At 40.1% G+C, this 19888-nt stretch overlaps 1 protein-coding gene across 1 annotated transcript in view; it reads right to left on the bottom strand.

Annotated features, from left to right (window-relative positions):
* The window catches only part of pard6gb (par-6 family cell polarity regulator gamma b), a 36872-nt gene extending 26191 nt beyond the window's left edge, over window positions 1-10681 (bottom strand). Inside the window, exons 1-2 of the mRNA XM_037795564.1 lie at window positions 10299-10681; window positions 3645-3867 (exon numbers count right to left, since the gene is read on the bottom strand). Coding sequence (XP_037651492.1) covers window positions 3645-3867; window positions 10299-10370 — 295 coding nt within the window. The 5' untranslated portion in view covers window positions 10371-10681. The remainder of the gene's footprint in view (window positions 1-3644; window positions 3868-10298) is intronic.
* Window positions 10682-19888: the final 9207 nt, after the last annotated feature.

The raw sequence follows: 19888 nt of genomic DNA, 5'->3' as shown, positions 1-19888 counted from the left end.
CTCCAGTGATCGCACCAACAATGGCAATCTAAGCCCGGAAGGGGGTGTCAGGTAGATAAAAGAGACCCACACACACACACACACACACGTTATAATACCTATTGTTACATGGACAAAAGAACACACACTTACATACACTTGATCTTGAGGTGGAGGTGAAGGTCTAACTTGAGAAAATGAAATACAAAGGTCTATAAAAAGGTATTAAGTTATTAGTTTTCAGTGCATTTTCTCAATTTTCTCCCACTCTTATTCAAACTTGGAGACCCCCCTCCCATCTCTCATGGTGTTTCATCGTTAACTCTTATGAAAGCCTTTGAAAGCTCTTATTTTACGATGCATCCATGAAGTTGTTTTTTTTTTAACATGCTGCTCTATGTGGCATCTTATTTTGAAAAAGAAAATGCATGGTTTACACATTGTAAAAACTTTTTTTTTTAATTTACTGTAGTGTTTTTTTGCATTTCAAAGGAAATAAAGAGAGACATATAAAGTTTGTGGGCTGAGCTGTTAGGGGAGCAGCCCAATTAAATGTCTGTTTTTTAAATTCTTTTCTCACTCCTATGCATGTGAAAGTCCAGCTCAACACAAAACGTCCCTTCTGTGACTGAGGGCTGAGTCACAGTGTCTTTTCTTTCATCTGGGGTGGTCTGCTGACCGGGACGGAGAAGATACACGGTGACACCACCACTAATGACCTGTGCTAACAGGCTGGTACTGACTGATACAGTCATTATCGCACACTTTCTCGTGCATGTGTAGTGTACTGGGTGCGGGGCAGCCCTTCTGAGACATGAGGTACTCGCAGTAAAACACACACCTCTTTGTCTGGCGAGTAACAATAGACTGCAGTGAGGCTTAGGATGCTCAGACTGCTGCAGCATCAGTCACAAGAGTGGACATTCCCCTAAACCACATCACCATGTCAGCGTTGTGTTTACACCACAACTACAACACTACATAGGCCCCTTCGTAAGAGCATCTGCCCTTCAACAAGGGCCAGCTCCTCTGCTACTTTATGGCATTTCTGTATTAGGTATTCCAGAGAGGGAAACTAGGACAGAAAAGGGATGTGAAGGTAAAGATTGCTTGGTACACAACCTATCTCATGGAACAGGGACACAGCTGGACCCCCAGTCCACGTATATCCATCCAGTATTTATTTACTCGTTCTGTATCTATTACTTGGCAAAATAAATCTGATCCTGATGTATAAAATAGATATGGGTGACATTTCATAGCAAAAGCCAGGGGCAGAATCCTTGCATATATGGGTAAGAACCACCAAGACACAAACTATAAGTCTCAGGAATGAATTATGACCTTATTTAACATGACTTAACAATGTGTTAAATGATGCCTAAATTTGTAGTTTGCAAACATTACAAGCTCAAGATTTCCTGCAATGTTTTATAGCAGAAAAGGGCCAGTCAGCTCACTTAAAATAATCTCTAAACCTCAGCTAATTATCATAAAAAAAAACTCAACGACTTAATGAAAGACAACGTTAACAATCAGAGGGAAAGAGCAGAGTTTCTATTTCAAACCGCAAATGCCATACACTCACCGGCCACTTTATTAGGTACAAGGTGTACCTAATAAAGTGGCCGGTGCTAGTCCCGGGTGGTCTTCTGCTGCTGTAGCCCATCTGTTTCAAGGTTGGACGTGTTGTGCGTTCAGAGATGGTATTCTGCATACCTTGGTTGTAACGAGTGGTTATTTGAGTTGCTGTTGCCTTCCTATCATCTCCAACCACTCTGCCCATTCTCCTCTGACCTCTGACATCAACAAGGCATTTTCGTCCACACAACTGCCGCTCACTGGATATGTTCTCTTTTTCGGACCATTCTCTGTAAACCCTAGAGATGGTTGTGCGTGAAAATCCCAGTAGATCAGCAGTTTTTGAAATACTCAGACCAGCCCGTCTGGCACCAACAACCATGCCACGTTCAAAGTCACTTAAATCCCCTTTCTTCCCCATTCTGATGCTCGGTTTGAACTTCAGCAAGTCGTCTTCACCACGTCTAGATGCGTAAATGCATTGAGTTACTGCCATGTGATTGGCTGATTAGCCATTTGTGTTAACAAGCAATTGAACAGGTGTGCCTAATAAAGTGGCCGGTGAGTGTCTATTCAATAGGTGTGGCTACCTTTTTGTACTAAGTGAAATGATCACAATTTTCGCTCTTTAAACTATGTCACCACCGTCACGGCGTACTTCCTCAGAGCGTTTACTGTTTACTGCCCCGGATGGGTTTACATTGTAGTTAATGAAACGCCTGACGCTAAAGGGTGCCTTGTGCTGCAGTACCTTAACGCTGACGGCTGTGACAAAGCCTCAGTATTTAACGCCCTGGGAATGAGAGCGGGCTGGCTAAATACATTTCTTGGAGATGAAAGTAAAAAGAAGTAGAGAGCATAAAGGCATGTGGTCTTTGCACTGAAATATGCCATCTAAAAGACACACAAATATTAATTTGTGTTTCAAAAGTTCACAGATTATTAAAAAAAGTTACCCTATCATAAAAACAATTTTCATTTTTACATTTGACATCTTTGTCAGATGTCTTATCATTACAATGAGTTTAATTCAGCTGCAGCCATACGAGCTCTCAAGACGGTGAATCATACAATGGAGGAGTCCGATGGGGCCTCCTCAAGATCCAAACCCTATTTCTGGCTGGAAATCTGCAACAAGATAACTCACCATGCGGTGGCTAGCTTTTGTATTTGAACCACTGGACGACAATTAAAACAATACCCTGGAGTGTACATGTTCATTACACGAACCGAGCGAGGGACATTCCAGGAAGGATTGAGGGTCTGAATAGATGTGAACGATGATAGATTCATTTGTATGCTTGCTGGCTGGCTGGCTGGCAGGCAGTCAAGGCCCACTCCAGACCTGGGATCAATGAGAGACTAGGATTGGTTCCCATTCAGGGTACCGTGGTGTTGTCTTTGAGCAAATACACACTCACATGCACGCACACACAAACGGAGGGAGCTCAGTAAGGAGTCTCTCTTTTCATGCAGATCTTTTGTCTCTCAGTAATGTCTGGTATGCCGGGATACAGGCTTTGCTCAATGACCTGATTTCTATGGGGCTGCCAAGGCACTGGCCTGCGCGCATGTGTGTGTGTGTGTGTGTTTGTGTGTGTTCATCTGCCTGCGAGCCCTTCCTCTGGATAAGACACAGGACTTAGCCAGGCAGACAGACACAGACGGAGACAGATCCAGCCAATAAGAGGGCAGGAAACACAAAAACACACACACACAGAAAGCCTTGCATGAAGTAAACAAAAAGGCCTTGAGTTCCCGTAGCGGGAAGAGGGAGAAGCATAATTGGATGAGGAAATATTCTGTGGGGAAACTTGACTCGAGTCAGCACAATAATTGCAGCCCAAGATGCAGTTATTGCAATAGATGATTGTTTTATTGGTTTACCAGTTGCAGGATATTTGAAAACTAATATCCACACAATGTTTATGTAAACTAGCAACCAGTTTTAAGAGACAATTAGGATTCCGATGGAGAAAAAGGCCGAGCATTTTTAGACTTGGTAAGCTTGATTCCTGTAATTAATATTAAAATAAGAGCCAAAAGGAAGCCGTGCCATCTTAAAGACTTTCCAGTCAACCTACCTTGTCTCTGTATGAAGATCCTGAGCAGTGGATGAGCCGTCGACACCGCCTTGCAGAAGTTGTCGTCGTTGTTGATCGGCAGCAAATCCCCGTGGATGTCAGCGTAGCCGATCATCACCTCCATGTTGGCGATGCGGTGAATGTGCAGAATGAGCTTGTAAAACTCCTCGAACTTGCCGGGCTTGACCCGGTCCACCGCGAAGCGGCGAAATTCGGCCCCATACTGAAGAGAAGGGAATATCAAAAGAGAGAGGACATTAGCAAAAGGACAGTCAGTGGGAAGACGGCCAAACAGGAAGAGGAAACCGGGACCTCGTGCACTTATCTAAACCATCTGACTGGCACACATAAAACCATCAGGGTGGAAATCTGCTGCGCTCTGTCATGGTTGCGGTGATGACCTTGTGTACAAAATGGCACAGGGGGAGCTGTTTCTAAGCACAATACAAACTGAATTAGCTGCAATCCTTTGTAAAACTGGTTTTAACAGAGCCAAAGCAATATCATTTTATACATATTACACTCACTCAAGGCTAGGAAGAGTTTGATATTTACAGAAAAATACAGGTCAAATTATTGACAGCATAGCAAATCAACATTAATCAACAACTTGTGCTAAATAAATACATTAAAAATGAGTGCCTCTGTATCTGAAAGACTTTTAAATCAGTGTTTTATAGCTGAGGTGGGCCACCTCGTCTAAAACGCCTCTAATAACGTCATAAAAATGCGTGAGCTTTTATGAAGAGAAACATTAACCTTCAGGGGGAAAAGAGCAGGGGCACTTTTCACACAGCAAATGCCATGTATTTACAGGAATTGTTTGACATTTGGGAAGTAGCCTCCTGTATGTTTATTCACTTTTTTGCAGAGAATTAGATGAGTAGATCGATACCACTCACATGTCTGTACCGTAGCCTAAAGGCCTTTACACACCGGGCTTTCATCAAACTCTTGGGAACAAAGTGAAGTGTATTTCCTAAAATATTTAACTATTCCTTTAAAGGTGAAAATTACAAGTTGGTGAGGTTTAGAGTTTTTCTGTTACCTTTGGATAGAGTCAGGCATGCTGTTTCCAGTCTTTATGAGAACTGTCTGCTAGCTGTAGCTTCATATTTGGAGCACAGATGTCAGAGTGGTATCAATCTTCTCATCTACTATTTCCAAGAAAGTGAATGTGTGCATTTGTGTGTTTAGGCCGCCATCCATAAACTAAACTGATCGCAAGACAAGATGCATCAGGATCTGAGGGGCTAACCATCTCATCTGAACAACTTCCTGGTGGAAACCCAGCAGCTTTGTGTTACACTGCATGCCAAGAGCACATCATTACAAAAACAAATATCAGTTGCACAGCACACATGTGACTTTGACCAAGACAACAGCAGGAAAAGGGAAGAGAGTTGCTGCACAATAGAACAATACAGGTGGATGAGTAAGCTGTTTCAGTATATATATATATATATATATATATATATATATATAAATAAATGACATTATCTAGCTGGCAGCCCCACCTCCCTCCCAGACACCCACCGTTTACACACAAGAGCACAGACTTGAACAATAATGTGCCACAGCTTTTCCCGGCTAGGTCAGCGACCCACCAATGAGAGCGCGGCTGTGGGTCGCTGTGGGGTCATCATGTGACTCATAGACAAGAATGGACTTGAGGAGCGGAGATACAACTGAGGCACAAAAGCTCCATAAACCACAACAACACACAATCGCAGCAGCACTAAAGTCTGAATCACGGCGGTAATTTGTAGCCAAAGGTGCCGTTTGTAACTGTAATCATCAGCTGACAGCAGAGGAGAAGAGATGATGGTGATCATGGAGCAACAGGAGGAAGAAGAGGAGGAGGAGGAGGGAGAGGAGAACTGCTGACAGAGAAGCAGAAGAGAGTAGCAGGGTACTGACTGGGAGGAGAGAAGAAGAGCAGGGGGGATACATTAACCAGCTCTGTAATTAGAAGATGACATATGAATTTAAGAGGCGTGTTGGGAGAGTAGTGGGATGCCAGGCGGGTGTGAGGTTTGCTGCCAGATTCGCTGAGGGCAACACGGTCAAACATGTGACCCTGCATTATGAAACTTGGATTCCAGCTAATAAAACTCAACCTCCTACGACACGAGAAGTTGACAAACAGGTTCGTCAGTCTTCCGTAAGTGTACTTTAGGAAAGTGAAACCTCCGCATGACTGAGCTTTAATCATTAAGACTGTAAGACTTAAAACATGTCACACTCCACCTCCCAAACAATAATTACACTTCTGCATATCAGTGAAGCTCCGTCACGGCTCTGAATCTAAATGTTCTTGTGGCTCCGTGATCTAGAACAATCTGTTTTCACAACTCGGCCCTACGGTGCGAACAAGTCTGAACACGGGACGATTAATCATCACGGGGCCTCGGCACTAAAACCCAAACCTAAGAATACATCACTACAAACGTGACATCACCTGTCCTCCCGGCCTATCGGGGCGAAGTGATGTCCACAGGTTGGAACACGTCTGGAGACACTAAACTCCGACACACTGGAGAAAATGGAGCGTAACTGACTTCTGTCTTTCGTCAACAATGGCGTCGTCCTCACTTAATACTCTGTAAGCCAGGGACATCTCACCTACAGCTTCTTTTGGCATTAGAAGATGAATAAATAAATATGCAGCATGATCTACAACTTGTGGATCAGGCCTCAAACTGAGAATATGCTTATAAAGTTTTTGAAATAAAGGGAGTGGGGGAAAAAATCCCACCCAACCCCCTACGCTCCATCTCCGGCTCTGATAAGCTTCAAGTGAGTGAAACCAGCTCCTGGCCGAGGCTCCACGACGGGCAGCCAGACACCTCCCGTGTTATCCCTGATAGCTTATCGTTGGAGCAGTTTCCCCTGAGAAAACCAAACACTAACCAGTGAGAACCAACATGCACCACACTCACCTACACAGACAACTAGAGCTGCAACAATTAACTAATCGATTAGCCAGGCACAAAATGCATTTTTCAGCCTCTCAAATATGGAGATTTCCCCTCTGTTTTGAATCATATTAAAGGGGACCTATTATGCTTTTCCCTTTCCTTTAGTGTGTTATAAAGTTTTTTTCGCATGTAAAAGATCTGCAAAGTTACAAAGCCCAAAGTCCACACCCAAGGGAGTTACTCTCCCCCACAGAAACACTGCTCCTGAACTGCCTGAAACGCCTCGCTTCAAGTCCCGCCTGTTCTTCAGTAACGTGGTGATGTCACCAAGTAACACATTTTGCATAAAACCTGCCTAGCGGCTAGTTTGGAACGCCCTCAAACAAAGCTAGTTAGAGCGGAGCTGGAGAGGAGTCTGAAGAGTTTGGTTCGCTTGTGACCAATCACAATAGTGTGTTTCAGACAGACGGTGAAAGAGTATGAGCAAAGTAAAGCGTTTTTTTGAACATTAAAGTTTGCAAACATGTTCTAGTAGAAACCCAAAATACAAGTATGAATCTGAAAATGAGCATAATATGTCCTCTTTAATCTGAATATCTTTGGGTTTTGGAGTGACAAAACAAGACGTTTAAAGACTTTGGACAAACTGGGATGGACATTTTTCACTATTTTCTGACATCTTATAGACTAAACAATTCATCTAGGAAATATTCGGAACATTAATTGACATGAAAATAATCGTTGGTTGCATCAAACACACATATATAATTATTGGCAATCTAGTGAATGTGAATGCTTAACTTCAACTATTGTTTGGTAAAGTTTTCTCTCCGACTTTTGGGGTTATTTCTCCAACAATAACCGGTCATGTACGGCTGTATGGAAGAGCTGTGTGCACTCAAACAACTGACTACCTCTCACGTCTGTGAAGAGTCTCAGTCATCCAGGAGGTCATAGGATATCTATGAATGCTAAGTCAAAAGTTTCTATAGATTTCTTTCTTGGTTTCTTTTCAAGAACTCTCCAGTAAGTCCTTTTCCCTGTGACTTCTAGATAACTAGTTCCTATGTGAAGCTGCTTCAATGAAAATGTGTATCTAATAAGATTGAATGTACAGTTTCAATCTGCTATCAACTGAGCCTCTGATGTAAGAGTGGAAGGATACATCTGTATTTAACAACTGTAAGTACTGTTACAATGTGCATTTGAAGTCCTATTTTCTGAACTATGCATGGAAGACGGATTCATTTTGAACATTTCAAGTGACATTTCTGGTAAGAGATGAACCTCTCGTCTCATGCTGCTGTTGTGAACTAGCTGCAGTGTGTTTGAAAAATTCCTTGTCACATTTAAAAAGGAGACTCAGCTAGCAGCAGCAGTGGAGCGACCTGTTACAAAGTATTCAAAAGCTCTGAGCTGCCAATCTGGTTTAGTCAGGTGATACTCTAAATGTCCTAGGAAGTAATAGAACAAGATGACGTGATAAGAGCCATGACTTATATCTGATCCAAAAAGGGAAACGTGTGACGTTATGTGACAGTGAGTCAGCTGCGATGACGGTGTTAAAACCCTGCCTTTCTGGCTCTCGTCAGCGTCACCTACAAACAATCTGAAAGTGACCACTCCTGTCTCTGTGGAACAATCACAAAACCCACCCTGCTGCCTCAAAAAAACAAACAACAAACAAACAGAACTCCTCCATGATATTGTATAAGAGCATCCTGGAATAGACGTCCACCTCCTGTCTTCTCACCCACCATCAGAATATCTGTTATCGCTCTCACAGCACCACCCAGGTAACTGCAACCCCCCCACACTGAAACTAGGGATGTAAATCACAAGATCATCAGAATACGATATATCAATTCTTCGAACAACTATACAATATTTGCTGATATCACAAAGTCTGCTGTGGTACGATTTAGATTTGTTTCAACTCAGGGGCCTGCGATCGATAGGAGACGATATCATATGCCCATTTAAAAGCTCCAGTGTGTAGGATCTGGTGGTATCTAGCGGTGAGGTGAGGAGATTTGTAACCAACTGAAGCCTCTCTCGTGTGCCAAAGCGTGTTTGAGAGCTACAGTGGCCGATACAAAAACGTGAATGGCCCTTTCTAAAGCTATCTGGAGCAGAGCCAGTGCGCAGAGTGTGAGTGTATGTTGGAAGTGAGTGGTGAAGCAAGAGAGAGAGAGAGCGGCGGCGGCGACGGGAGCGAGTAAAGTTATCGACTCCGGCCTAAGCAGAAAAAGTTAGTTTTGGTTTGTCTGTTCTTGGCCACTGTTGATACTCCCTATGTAGATATAAACGGCTCTTTCTATGCTAACGAAAACACAACGATTCTTATTATCAGGTGATTATACACTAAAGAAAACTTACCTATTAATATTATATTTCATTTCTGCCAATAGATCCCCCTAATTGTTACACACTGGTCCTTTAACACAATCCGTTACATTTATATCAACTCACAAAAAGCATCTAAAATATGACAATTTTACTACTGAGCTCTTCTAGACAGTTAAATGGAAACTATTAAGTGGTCATTTCAAAATAAAAGGCATATCTTGATGACAATGTGTATCGATATTTTCACTTTGCATCGATGATATTAGATCGTTGAATCGATATCCAGATTGATGTTTTACCATTACACCCCTACCTGAAACTGGACAGCCAAAACGAAACAGTAAAAAGAGCTATAGTCTTGGACTGAATGAGTCACCTCTTGTCCATCTCAATCTGGCATACCAACAGTGACTCAGCAGCTCATCCTTCATACATATATGTGCTGCTGACACACTCATGTGTGCTGGCATGTGTAAACACACGTATGAATACCAGATTGTCGTCACTTCAATGGAATTCAGAGAAAAATGTTGGTCACAAGAAGTCCTTGAAAGGCTGCTTGTGGCAAACATTATAAATAGTTCACTGTTTGTTCACTTTGTGGTCAGGATTGGACACAGTGTTTATCTCCACTGTGCCCACATGGTCTAGAAACAGATCTGAACCAAACTACTGTATAAAAATAAATCAAAGAGATCTAATGTATTTGATGAGTTGTTTTTTTTAGTTTTTTTAAACTTCGTATAAGTTGCTGAAACTGCAATAAAAACTATCATCATCCCATTCTTTACCACTGTATTTTCATTTTACAGCTGTCTCTTTGTTTTTACACATAATTCCACAATTTAAAACCATATTTGATGAGTGCTCATAATCTCTATGAGATGTCTGCTCACATGTTACAGCTCTCCATTAAAGCCTAAAGTTGATGGATAGCTGTGGTCTTCATTTTAATTTATGCAGCTATTCCACTGTCCGCCTCTCAGTAAACTACTCTAAACAACGAGTGGGCTGAAACTATGTAGCACCAAACCCGCAGGGACATGTTGCAAAAACATCCGATTTAACAGATAACACCTTCTCATTGTAAGAAATAATGTCAAACCAGTTTTTCTCCCCATCAGCTTCGTGACAGAGAGAGAAGGAAAGAGCCAGATCAGCACAATCTGAATGCTTAGGAGGTTAAGAAGACAATAATCTGAGCAAATTACAGCAAAACTGGTGTTTTTATGAACCAGATTAAGAGCTTTTGTCATTGAGAGGAAGAAAATAATAGTTGCACACAGTTTTTGTCGGATCAATTCCAGCTTCGACCATGTGAACTCTTTATTATTTTCTCCACTAGAATCCTCATTTAGAAGCCTAGAAATAACAAAACGCTCACCTTGCTTTTCACTTCCACCGCGTTACAATCCGCGTTACGCAGAGGTTGCGACTTATTAAAACTCCGATTCATTTTTGTGGTTGCAGTTTTATAAAAGAAAAAAAAAAAAAAAGAAAGAAAAAAAAAAAAAGTTGAGCCGCCTTTAAGCCCTTTTTAGAAAGAGGGGCTCTCTCTCTCTGCTCCTCTCGTTCTGCTGTAAAAAACCCTCCTGCTTGGTCTCTGAGTAGAGAAGTTTGTGTCTCCTGTAGTTTATTTCACCTCCTGGTAGTTTTCTTCCGTCACACTGAAGAGAAGAGAGGAGTTTTACTGGAGAAGAGGAGCTGAGCAGCAACTCGCCGCGTTGACTTGAGAGAGCGAGTTAAGTTTTGAAATGACATCAGCGCTCCTAAAAAATAGGATCCGATGAGGCGTTCAGGTGCTGCTCGTAATCCCCAGCTTCCTCACCTATAGGACCTCGGAGTAGTAGCCTTATCGCTGACTGCAACTGCCAATTAAACCTGCAGTAGGCAGAATGTTTTTGGCAACATTGGGCAAAAAAAAATCCATAATAACCTTTCAGCATATTGTAATAGAATAGAATAGAATAGAATAGAATAGAATAGAATAGAAAGCTTTATTGTCATATTAAATACAACGAGATTCACAGTTGCCACTTCTGGTCAGTGCTTTAAAACAAATACTTCACAAGACTAAACGAGGCAGATGAAACATATAACAGGTAAAACACACACACAGTTATACAAGTAGATGTAATAAATAAATATAAACAGAAGTGTTACACTAGAGGTTTAAAATATAAAATAGATGTAATGTAAACAGAGGTAATTGAACTTGTAAAAATAGAGTAGATGTAATAAATAAAATGTAAACAAAGGTAGTTGCACTTGAGGTGTATATTGCATCAAGGTTATACTGCACCGACAAATGTATTTCACATTCAGTGTATTAATATTGCACAGAGTTATTGTTTGTTCAGTGTTCGTATGACCCGGTGAAAGAAACTGTTTGCGAGTCTGGAGGTGCGGGCTTTCATTGACCTGTAGCGCCTGCCAGAGGGCAGCAGGTCAAACAGGTGATGCGCTGGATGGGAGGAGTCCCTGAGAATAGTTGTGGACCTACTGAGGCAATTCAAGTAATTCAAGTGTTCTGAGAGAAAACTAGACTTCATCACCTCATCATGGCTCTGTGTTCAGGCTTTAAAAAATCTAGCCAGTGACGGGAGACTTTGGCCAATCATAGGTCATTTCAGAGAGAGAGCGTTCCTATTGGCTGTGCTCTGGCTGGTGGGCGGTGCTTGGTATTTCCTCAACTGATCTCAACATGGCTGCCGGGTCACAAACTTTCTAATTTTACAGCTAAACAGTACACTACAAGAAGTTTCTGAAAACATTTGAGGTGAGAAATAGGCATTACAGTAACAGAATATTGATTCATATTTGATCAGCGCTGCCTAGTTTGACCGTTTGACCGGAGTTTGCGAGTGATTGACAACTGCTCAGAGACGGCAGATTCCAGATTGGCTCTGATTGACTGTTTTCCTCCGGTCTATGAAATCTTACAGATGCCGTCAGGAGCACTGGACGACACTGGTGGCCGCAGAGGAACATGATTTTTTTTTCAGATTACCTGTCTCATGCAATACTGTCAGGATATAGAGACTGTTTTATACAAATTATTTGTATTAATCATATAATTATACCCACTGCAGCTTTAATAATAATAATAATAATACCCTAATACATATTACAGGCCTACATATGTTAAGACGCTTAAAAAAAAATACAATGCACGATGAAGACTAAACATAACAATAATGGTTGTTTATATAGACGTAAGGAGAATTAAGGGTGATTGGGACAGTATTACTGTACAGGGTTTATTTTCTGGCCTCATGAGTGAAAATAAAAACTATTTTTTGCTGAGCCCTAGCTATGAAACCACATAATCCTTTTTTATTATAATGCTTTCTTTATTGAACACATGCTTATTAACAGAGGTACAAACAGATACATAGAGAATTGGGGGAAAAAAGACTACATATACATTTTATAATCCCAGAGTTTATGTTGTTTACATCTTATTATATTCATTTGATAAGTTAAATGTCTTAAATTTGTTTTTAACATTGGTATGATGGTGCTATGTTGTTTTAATTCATTAATAAAATGCAGGAAAGTTGGCTTGGTAGAAACCACATAATCAGAATGGCATGCCCTCATTGGTGTGACATCACGTAGTTGGGCGGTGCAAGCATCAAACAGGAAGTTGACCCTGCAAAGCATGAGGTGAGGAATATGACATATTTACACTTTAGCTAGATTTCATCTTAAGGTCTTAAAATTGTCATAGCTAACATATTGCACAAACCTTTGATGGAAACATGAATATGATGTTCTACTGCAACAAAATCAGTAAAAGATTGTTAATATCATGTTTCTATTTTTGGATTAGGTTTTTTTTATTTTGTCCCATAAACGAATTGGGTGAAGGGGACAAAATAATATATCAGGGTTGCAACTAACGATTATTTTCATCGTAGATTAATCTGTCGATTATTTTTTCGATCTATTTATTAGTTGTTTGGTCTATAAAAATGTCGATCAGTGTTTCCCAAAGCCCAAGATGATGTCCTCAAATATCTTGTTTTGTCAACAACTCAAATATATTCAGTTTACTGTCATAGAGGACTAAAAAAACTAGAAAATATTCACATTTAAGAAGCTGGAAACAGAGAATTTAGATTTCTTTTCCTCAAAAAATTACTCAAACCGATGAATCGATTATCAGAATAGTTGGCGGTTAATTTAATAGTTGATAACTAATCACTTAATCGATTAATCATTGCAGCTCTCATCCTATCCATACATTTTCTTTGGTCGTTTATGCCACTTTACTAATAGCTCTTAAAATTCCGATAGTACCTGAAGGCAGCACCGTGCACACTGGTCCTCCAGTGCAGCAGAGGACGCATTTCTCAACACACATGTTTTCAAAGCCTCTAGTTAAAAGGACAGGTAGTTGATTATAGTGGAAGATGGTATAAATTGGAATTAAGAATAACATTAATCCAAACATAAATCTTATTTACAGGTAATTTTAGATTTGAGTATTACAACCAAAACCTGTGCAGAAGCATCAAAGTCTGATGTGTGGTTTATATGTGTGTGTGTGTGCTGGTACAGACATGTTTCCCTTTTAATAAATTGTTACAGAGAGAGACAGAACAATACACAGACAGGAAAGCCCCATGTGTCCTCACTTTTTATTCACAAAACACGCCATACTCCCATGACTAGTGATATCTTGTTCTATCCGGTACCCAAACATGGTCTGCCGTGTACAAACGTGTGAAGGAAACAGCTCATTATCTATCATTATATTATCATCTATCAATTATTATCAACTGCTCAACTTGTCAGACAGGCCCGGTCCATATTACATTCAATTACAGCAACTTAACCGTTGCCAAATCTAACTTAATTGTGATTTATTACACACACAGAGTTTCACCACTGTGGTTTATGTTTCTGGTGCAGCTTTTAAGACTAATAGGCCACATAATGGTTTACATGTAATTCATTATCTGTAACAAAACATCTCCAGAGCTTCCGCTTGTAAAAAACATGTAAGAGCCTGTATAGCTTCTGACAACTCCACCATAAAGTGTTAAAGGTCCCATATCGTGCTCATTTTCAGGTTCATACTTGTATTTTGTGTTTCTAGTAGAACATTTTTACATGCTGTAATGGTAAAAAAAAACTTTATTTTCCTCATACTGTCTGTCTGAATATACCTGTATTCGCCCTCTGTCTGAAACGCTCCGTTTTAGTGCATTTCAATGGAATTTCAATGGAATTGTAACGGAATTGCGTTGCTAGGCAACAGATTGGGTCCATGTTTACATCCTGTCAGCTGATGTTATTTACATACACTGCAACCGGAAATTTAGCATGTTTACGTTTAAAACCGTGTAATGGTCTAAATATTGTATATTTGTGACATCACAAATGGACAGAAATCCTAGCGGCTTGTTTCAAACGCAAAATTTCTAAATACGGGCTGTGTGTATTTCTCCGTATATTGAGCGTTTTGATAGTTTAACATTATTTATATAGCACTTAAACCTGCTTTGTAATATAAAAGACATGAAAATCTCACTTTTTACAATATGGGACCTTTAAGTCCAACAAGACTTTTGTCATCTTCAAATACAATAGTACACTTAATTGTCACTGGACCACAACGGATAAATGTTGAACAGGTTAAAACCCCCAAAAGTACACATCATCTCCCTTGAGGCAGCCGGGTGACTGCTGCTGTCCGGCTTTACAACATTCCCGGGCCCCTGAGGACGCTGGTGGACAACAGCTGCAGATTGCAATGCTGCCCCACAAACAGTAGCTGCAACTTTTGCTTGTTTACTCACTGGAGGAATGTGTTGATGAGCAGTTAGAAACCTACTAAGCACACTGTTCAAGATGCTAGTTTCACTGAAGCCAAGCACTGAAGGTGTACCAGTGTGGTTTGATGTACAGTAGTGGTATTTCAAGTTCTGGTATATCAATGTGTTTTGATTCCTGTAATGGTAGCAGAGTTAATTTTTGTCTCTGGACTAATGTACTGTTATCTAATGTTACATTTTCTAATTGTTGACTATATGACAAGATCAAATGATTCTGACAGTTTCTGATGTGGAACTCATCATTTTTTCATCTCTAATTAGACTCAAAATAGCATGATTACACTTCCCATAGTTTGGTGTTGCATGCGTTTCTTATTGTAGCGTACTGGTACGAAAAATCAGAAGGCTTGATTAGTCACTTATTTAAATTATATTGTTGCAGGTGCATGCATCATTTTGAATGTGATCTGATGTGAAGAGATGATAACTGATGAAACTGTGTTTAATAAATGTAGTTCTGGTCAATAGTCAGAGGGTCAATGGTGAGTGCTAACTCAGGGACATTTGGTAGTCAAGCTTATGGCGCCCACTCAAGACCAGTACCAGGCATTGCGCATGTCCCCCCTCAGGTTTCATTTTGCAGTGCTTTTGCAGTAATTTCTTGTGCTACAAAATGATCTTAGATTCATGGGAAAACAACATCCAGAGGCGAGCATGTTATGTGGAAACTAATCCATCGTTTGTCTTGTGTTTCTAACAGAATGAAAATTGTTGCAGCATTTGAAAGCTGGACAAAGCTTTATATAGCGCCATTAAAAAAACATCAACTAATTAAATTATGCACCCAACAAAAATACAACATCCATGAATGAAATCACATCAAAAATGACTTCAAAGTGAAATGCATACATAAAATCAAATCAAAAGTCAGTGGTGTATATATATCAGGATCAGGAGCAAGCCTTCATTCATTATGACTCTAAATAGTTTGTAGTAACTCTAAAACATGACACAAGAGCTGCAGCTACTTCAGTGACAAATCATTTTGCAATAACAGCAGACTGAACAGAGTACATCCAACGTGGAAGTGCCTATACTATAGTATACATGTAGTCAAGGGACATTGAAGTATCTACCAGTCCTCATCATCTTTAAAGACCATTCAGATGCATTTCTGTTAAAAAAAAGTCTGTACAGAGGTAGACTAGAGTAGGACATGCACACATGTTCAGCTTTGCTTTATTCTTTTACTACTTGAGTCCGTCAGTTGCATTTAGGACCACATGAATTTCCCCTTGTGGGATAATAAAGTTGACGTTTGAAAGTTGACCTTTGACCTTTGAAAGTGAGGAGGACATACAAACTAATATAAAGCGCAACTAGTAGGAAAAAAAAATAAATCATGAAATCACACATATACCAGTATAGTTTTAAACAAGTCTATTAAAGTAGGTAAAGCAGGGTTTCATAATGTTGCATGTGAGAGAGTCAATAAACTAGTCCCAGGGTACCTTTGTAGGATGAAACTGTCATTTTTCTCCTCCTAAATGCAGTAATACGGCATGTGACCAGTAGAGGTCAGCACATACCCACATAAAGCCCATATTATTTTAGGTCTAGATGCAGAAGGCTTTGTCAGGCACTGAGAGCGCTGACACAACTATTACAAAGCATGTTTCTGCACTTCCATCTTAAATATGTCTGAATCACACAGCATTTAAGATTTTGTCATTGCAACATGCATACACACATGTACTGTTTTTTCCCAAAGCAGATATAGAACATGGACTTTTGCACTGCACACACAAAAGAGAAATTACTGAGAAAATAAAGCAGTTTTTTCTGTGGTCCTGGGAGGCAGATGGTTTTGAGGAAAGAGACGAGAGAATCAAGATTGACAGTGAAGATGTGAGATGAGACAGAGGAAGGCTTAGTTTTAGAAATCAGGAAAGAGGAGACAGAGGGGGGAAATCATACATTTATAATTTAATACATGGGTGAATTAGGCCTATAACACAATAGATAGATAGATAGATAGATAGATAGATAGATGTACTTTATTGATCCCAAATTGGGAAATTATTGTGTTACAGCAGCAGGTCATCCAAGCAATGCATAGGTACAGTACATAAAATGTACATGTAAACACTAAAGAAATATATCCAAAGAATACAAAATATAAAGAATATTGAAATACACTATAAATATACCTGACTAATGCAAAAAAATCCAAATTATAAACACAGAATAACCCACTATATACATTAGCAAGTGTGCAATAACATACTTTATACATTAGCAAAGTGAATTGTTTGATTAGGCTAAACACATAATTTCTTTTAAATACATCTGAATTATACTCATTATGATCTGGAATAACAAAACCTAAACTTCTGCAGTGAGGGATCTACTGAAGGTTGGTGAAGAGTGGTTTACCATTTAAATCCTTTCATATGAATGAGTTTGTTTTGAATAAGCACTGATCCAGTATGTGAAGTGAATGAATGAGTTTCTACTGATGTTGTTGTGCTGCACTGAAAGACAAAGACGAGGACAAAGAAAGACCTAGAAGAAAGAAGGACAAGAGGGATGATAAGAAAATGGGGAAGGGGAAAAAAAAGGAAATTAATGACGTAGTAAAGAATGAAAAGAAAGAATGAATAAAGGTAAAAAGGAAAAAAAAAAATCAGGCAGGTTGAGTTAATCATTGCATTCAGACTCTCCCTCTCCTCATGGGCTCTGTGTGTGTAATGAGGAGCCTGGCAGACAGTCACTCTATACTCATTGCACTGTGTGGTTTTAATCCAGCTCCATATGTCTGAATTCAGGTGGTCCTCTGCTGGTAATGTGAGAGGAGAAGATTACAGCGAGATGAAAAGATACTCGCAGTAATCCATCCTGTGCATGTGTAGAGGCAGAGAGACATCCGGAGCTGGTTATTGGCGGGTATTTAGTCGACAGCAGTGCCAGCCTAAAGTCAGGCCCCGGATTCAACCCTCCGCTCTGTTCTGCTCCACTCACTCTCTGATTAAAGAGAAAGGAGGGTATACACACACACAGACACACACACACACACACACTGGTGATCTCAGCACTCAGGTCATATTGAACAGACATTGTGGTTGTGTTTTAACATAAGCAGAGCTAACAGCCTTTCCTCCGGATCACACTGAGTCATGACACACCATCAGACCTATGATTTGTCTGCTCTGGTGGACAAAATGAAACACAGGCGCAGGGCAAGTTGCAAAATGGAAAAAGTAATCTTTCTATGTTTCCATCACGATGTCTTTCTCTACCGCTGTGTATAGTTCTCAACGTATATGTCTGTGCATGAGACGGAGAGAGAGAGGGAGGAGGAGGAGAAGGAGGAAAAAATGAGGATGGTGAGAGTGTGTGGAGGAGGCAGAGAGACACTCAGTCAAGTGAACACATTCAGTGTTGTTGGCAGAAGCTCTCGAGAAGGCTGTCACCTCTATAAATATTGGCGACCTGGCTAAGTAGTACTGACCACACATCTGCTGCCATTGGATAAAAAAGACAAATCTATACATGTGACAGTGGGGACTGCAAAAATCTAAATTTCAATGCACTTATGTCTTACTTCATGCAACATGCAACCTTGGAACATTGTGTGCTTTATTCTCAATAGCTTCTCCTTGATCTACTCTGTACGTTTTTGTACCCTGACTTGTACAAAACCATCACCTATATGAAAAAAAACAAAAAACGTAAAATGTAAAAAAAGAAAAATGGGTCAACCTTTCTTATACTGCCCTAATGTGGTTTTAATCCATATAACATTCTTGGTTGTGCCTTTATAGAAAAGGCTTCTTGCTCTATTGCCTCTCACTTGTGGTGTTCCTCAAGGCTCCATTTCAGGTCCTCTTCTTTTCTCTGTATTCATGCTTCCTCTTAGAGAACATTATTTGCAAATACAATATGAATGTTCATTTTTACGCTGAAGACATCCAGCTATATGTACCAATAACACCTGGTGACACTAGCCGTTTAGTTGCTGTCATAAACTGCACAATTCCTCCTCCAAGTAAATCTAAGATCCTTTTATTTTGGAATGCCTTGTCAAAGGAAGGTTTGGTACTTCTATTAGAGCTGCAACAATTAATCAATTAATCAATTAGTTGTCAGAAATTTAATTAATTACCAACTATTTTGATAATCAATTAATCAGTTTGAGTAATTTTTAAGGAAAAAAGTCAAAATTCTCTGATTCCAGCTTCTTAAATGTGAATATTTTCTGTTTTTTTTATTCCTATTTGACAGTAAACTGTATATCTTTGAGATGTGGACAAAACAAGACATTCAAGAACGTCATCTAGTGCTTTGGGAAACACTTACCGCCATTTTTCATCATGTTCTGACACTTTATAGACCAAACAACTAATCGATTAATCAAAAAAATAATCAACAGATTAATTGACAATGAAAATAATCGTTAGTTGCAGCCCTAACTTCTATGTCAACTTTCAAATTCCTGCCTGACAGCGTTATATATGTACAACGTCCAGCTTGCCCTCAGCCACTGTCTTTCAGGTGATGCCTTTATTTTACCATTTGCCTGAATATTAGTGTTTATCTCATGTTTTATTCATTATCGTCTCTTGTCTGGCCATTTTCATGACGTTGTTTAATTCTTTTCCCTTCCATGTGCTGAGAGTTTTTGGTGGTTTCCATTAGTTTGGAACCATTCCTGTTGTAGGCCTCTAAAGCCAATTAAAACATTACAGTATAAGTGATATTGAGTTTCACACATAATGACTTGACTTGGCATGACATGCACACACCCCCATCATGGACTACGCCACCACCGGAGGGTGCCATTGGCATACCGGTAGCTACACGCGACCATGCGCTCAGGCACATACACAAGGCCTGTGAAATCTCTGCTGCTTCCACTCACTCTCTAGAGCTCTTTTTCTCACAACACACACACACACACACACATACTTTCACACAATGCCACCTCTCACACATCGCCGCCTGCTTAGCTTCAATCCCGTATGGACGTTGCCTCTCGTCCACGCTGTGTGATTTGTGGGATCTTTTGATGTGTGAAGTGGCAAAGAACCTGCAGCCTCATCTGGACTTTGTCACAGTTTCTGGAGTGAGCGAAGTCTGCTGGCCAGTGGAAGAAATGAGAGTGTGTAAAGGCGCTTTTTAAAGTCCA

The sequence above is a fragment of the Sebastes umbrosus genome, chromosome 15, assembly GCF_015220745.1.
Source record: "Sebastes umbrosus isolate fSebUmb1 chromosome 15, fSebUmb1.pri, whole genome shotgun sequence".
In the NCBI taxonomy this organism is placed as follows: domain Eukaryota; kingdom Metazoa; phylum Chordata; class Actinopteri; order Perciformes; family Sebastidae; genus Sebastes; species Sebastes umbrosus.
Note: the sequence above shows the minus strand (reverse complement) of the source record. Positions and strands in the feature narration are given on the sequence as shown.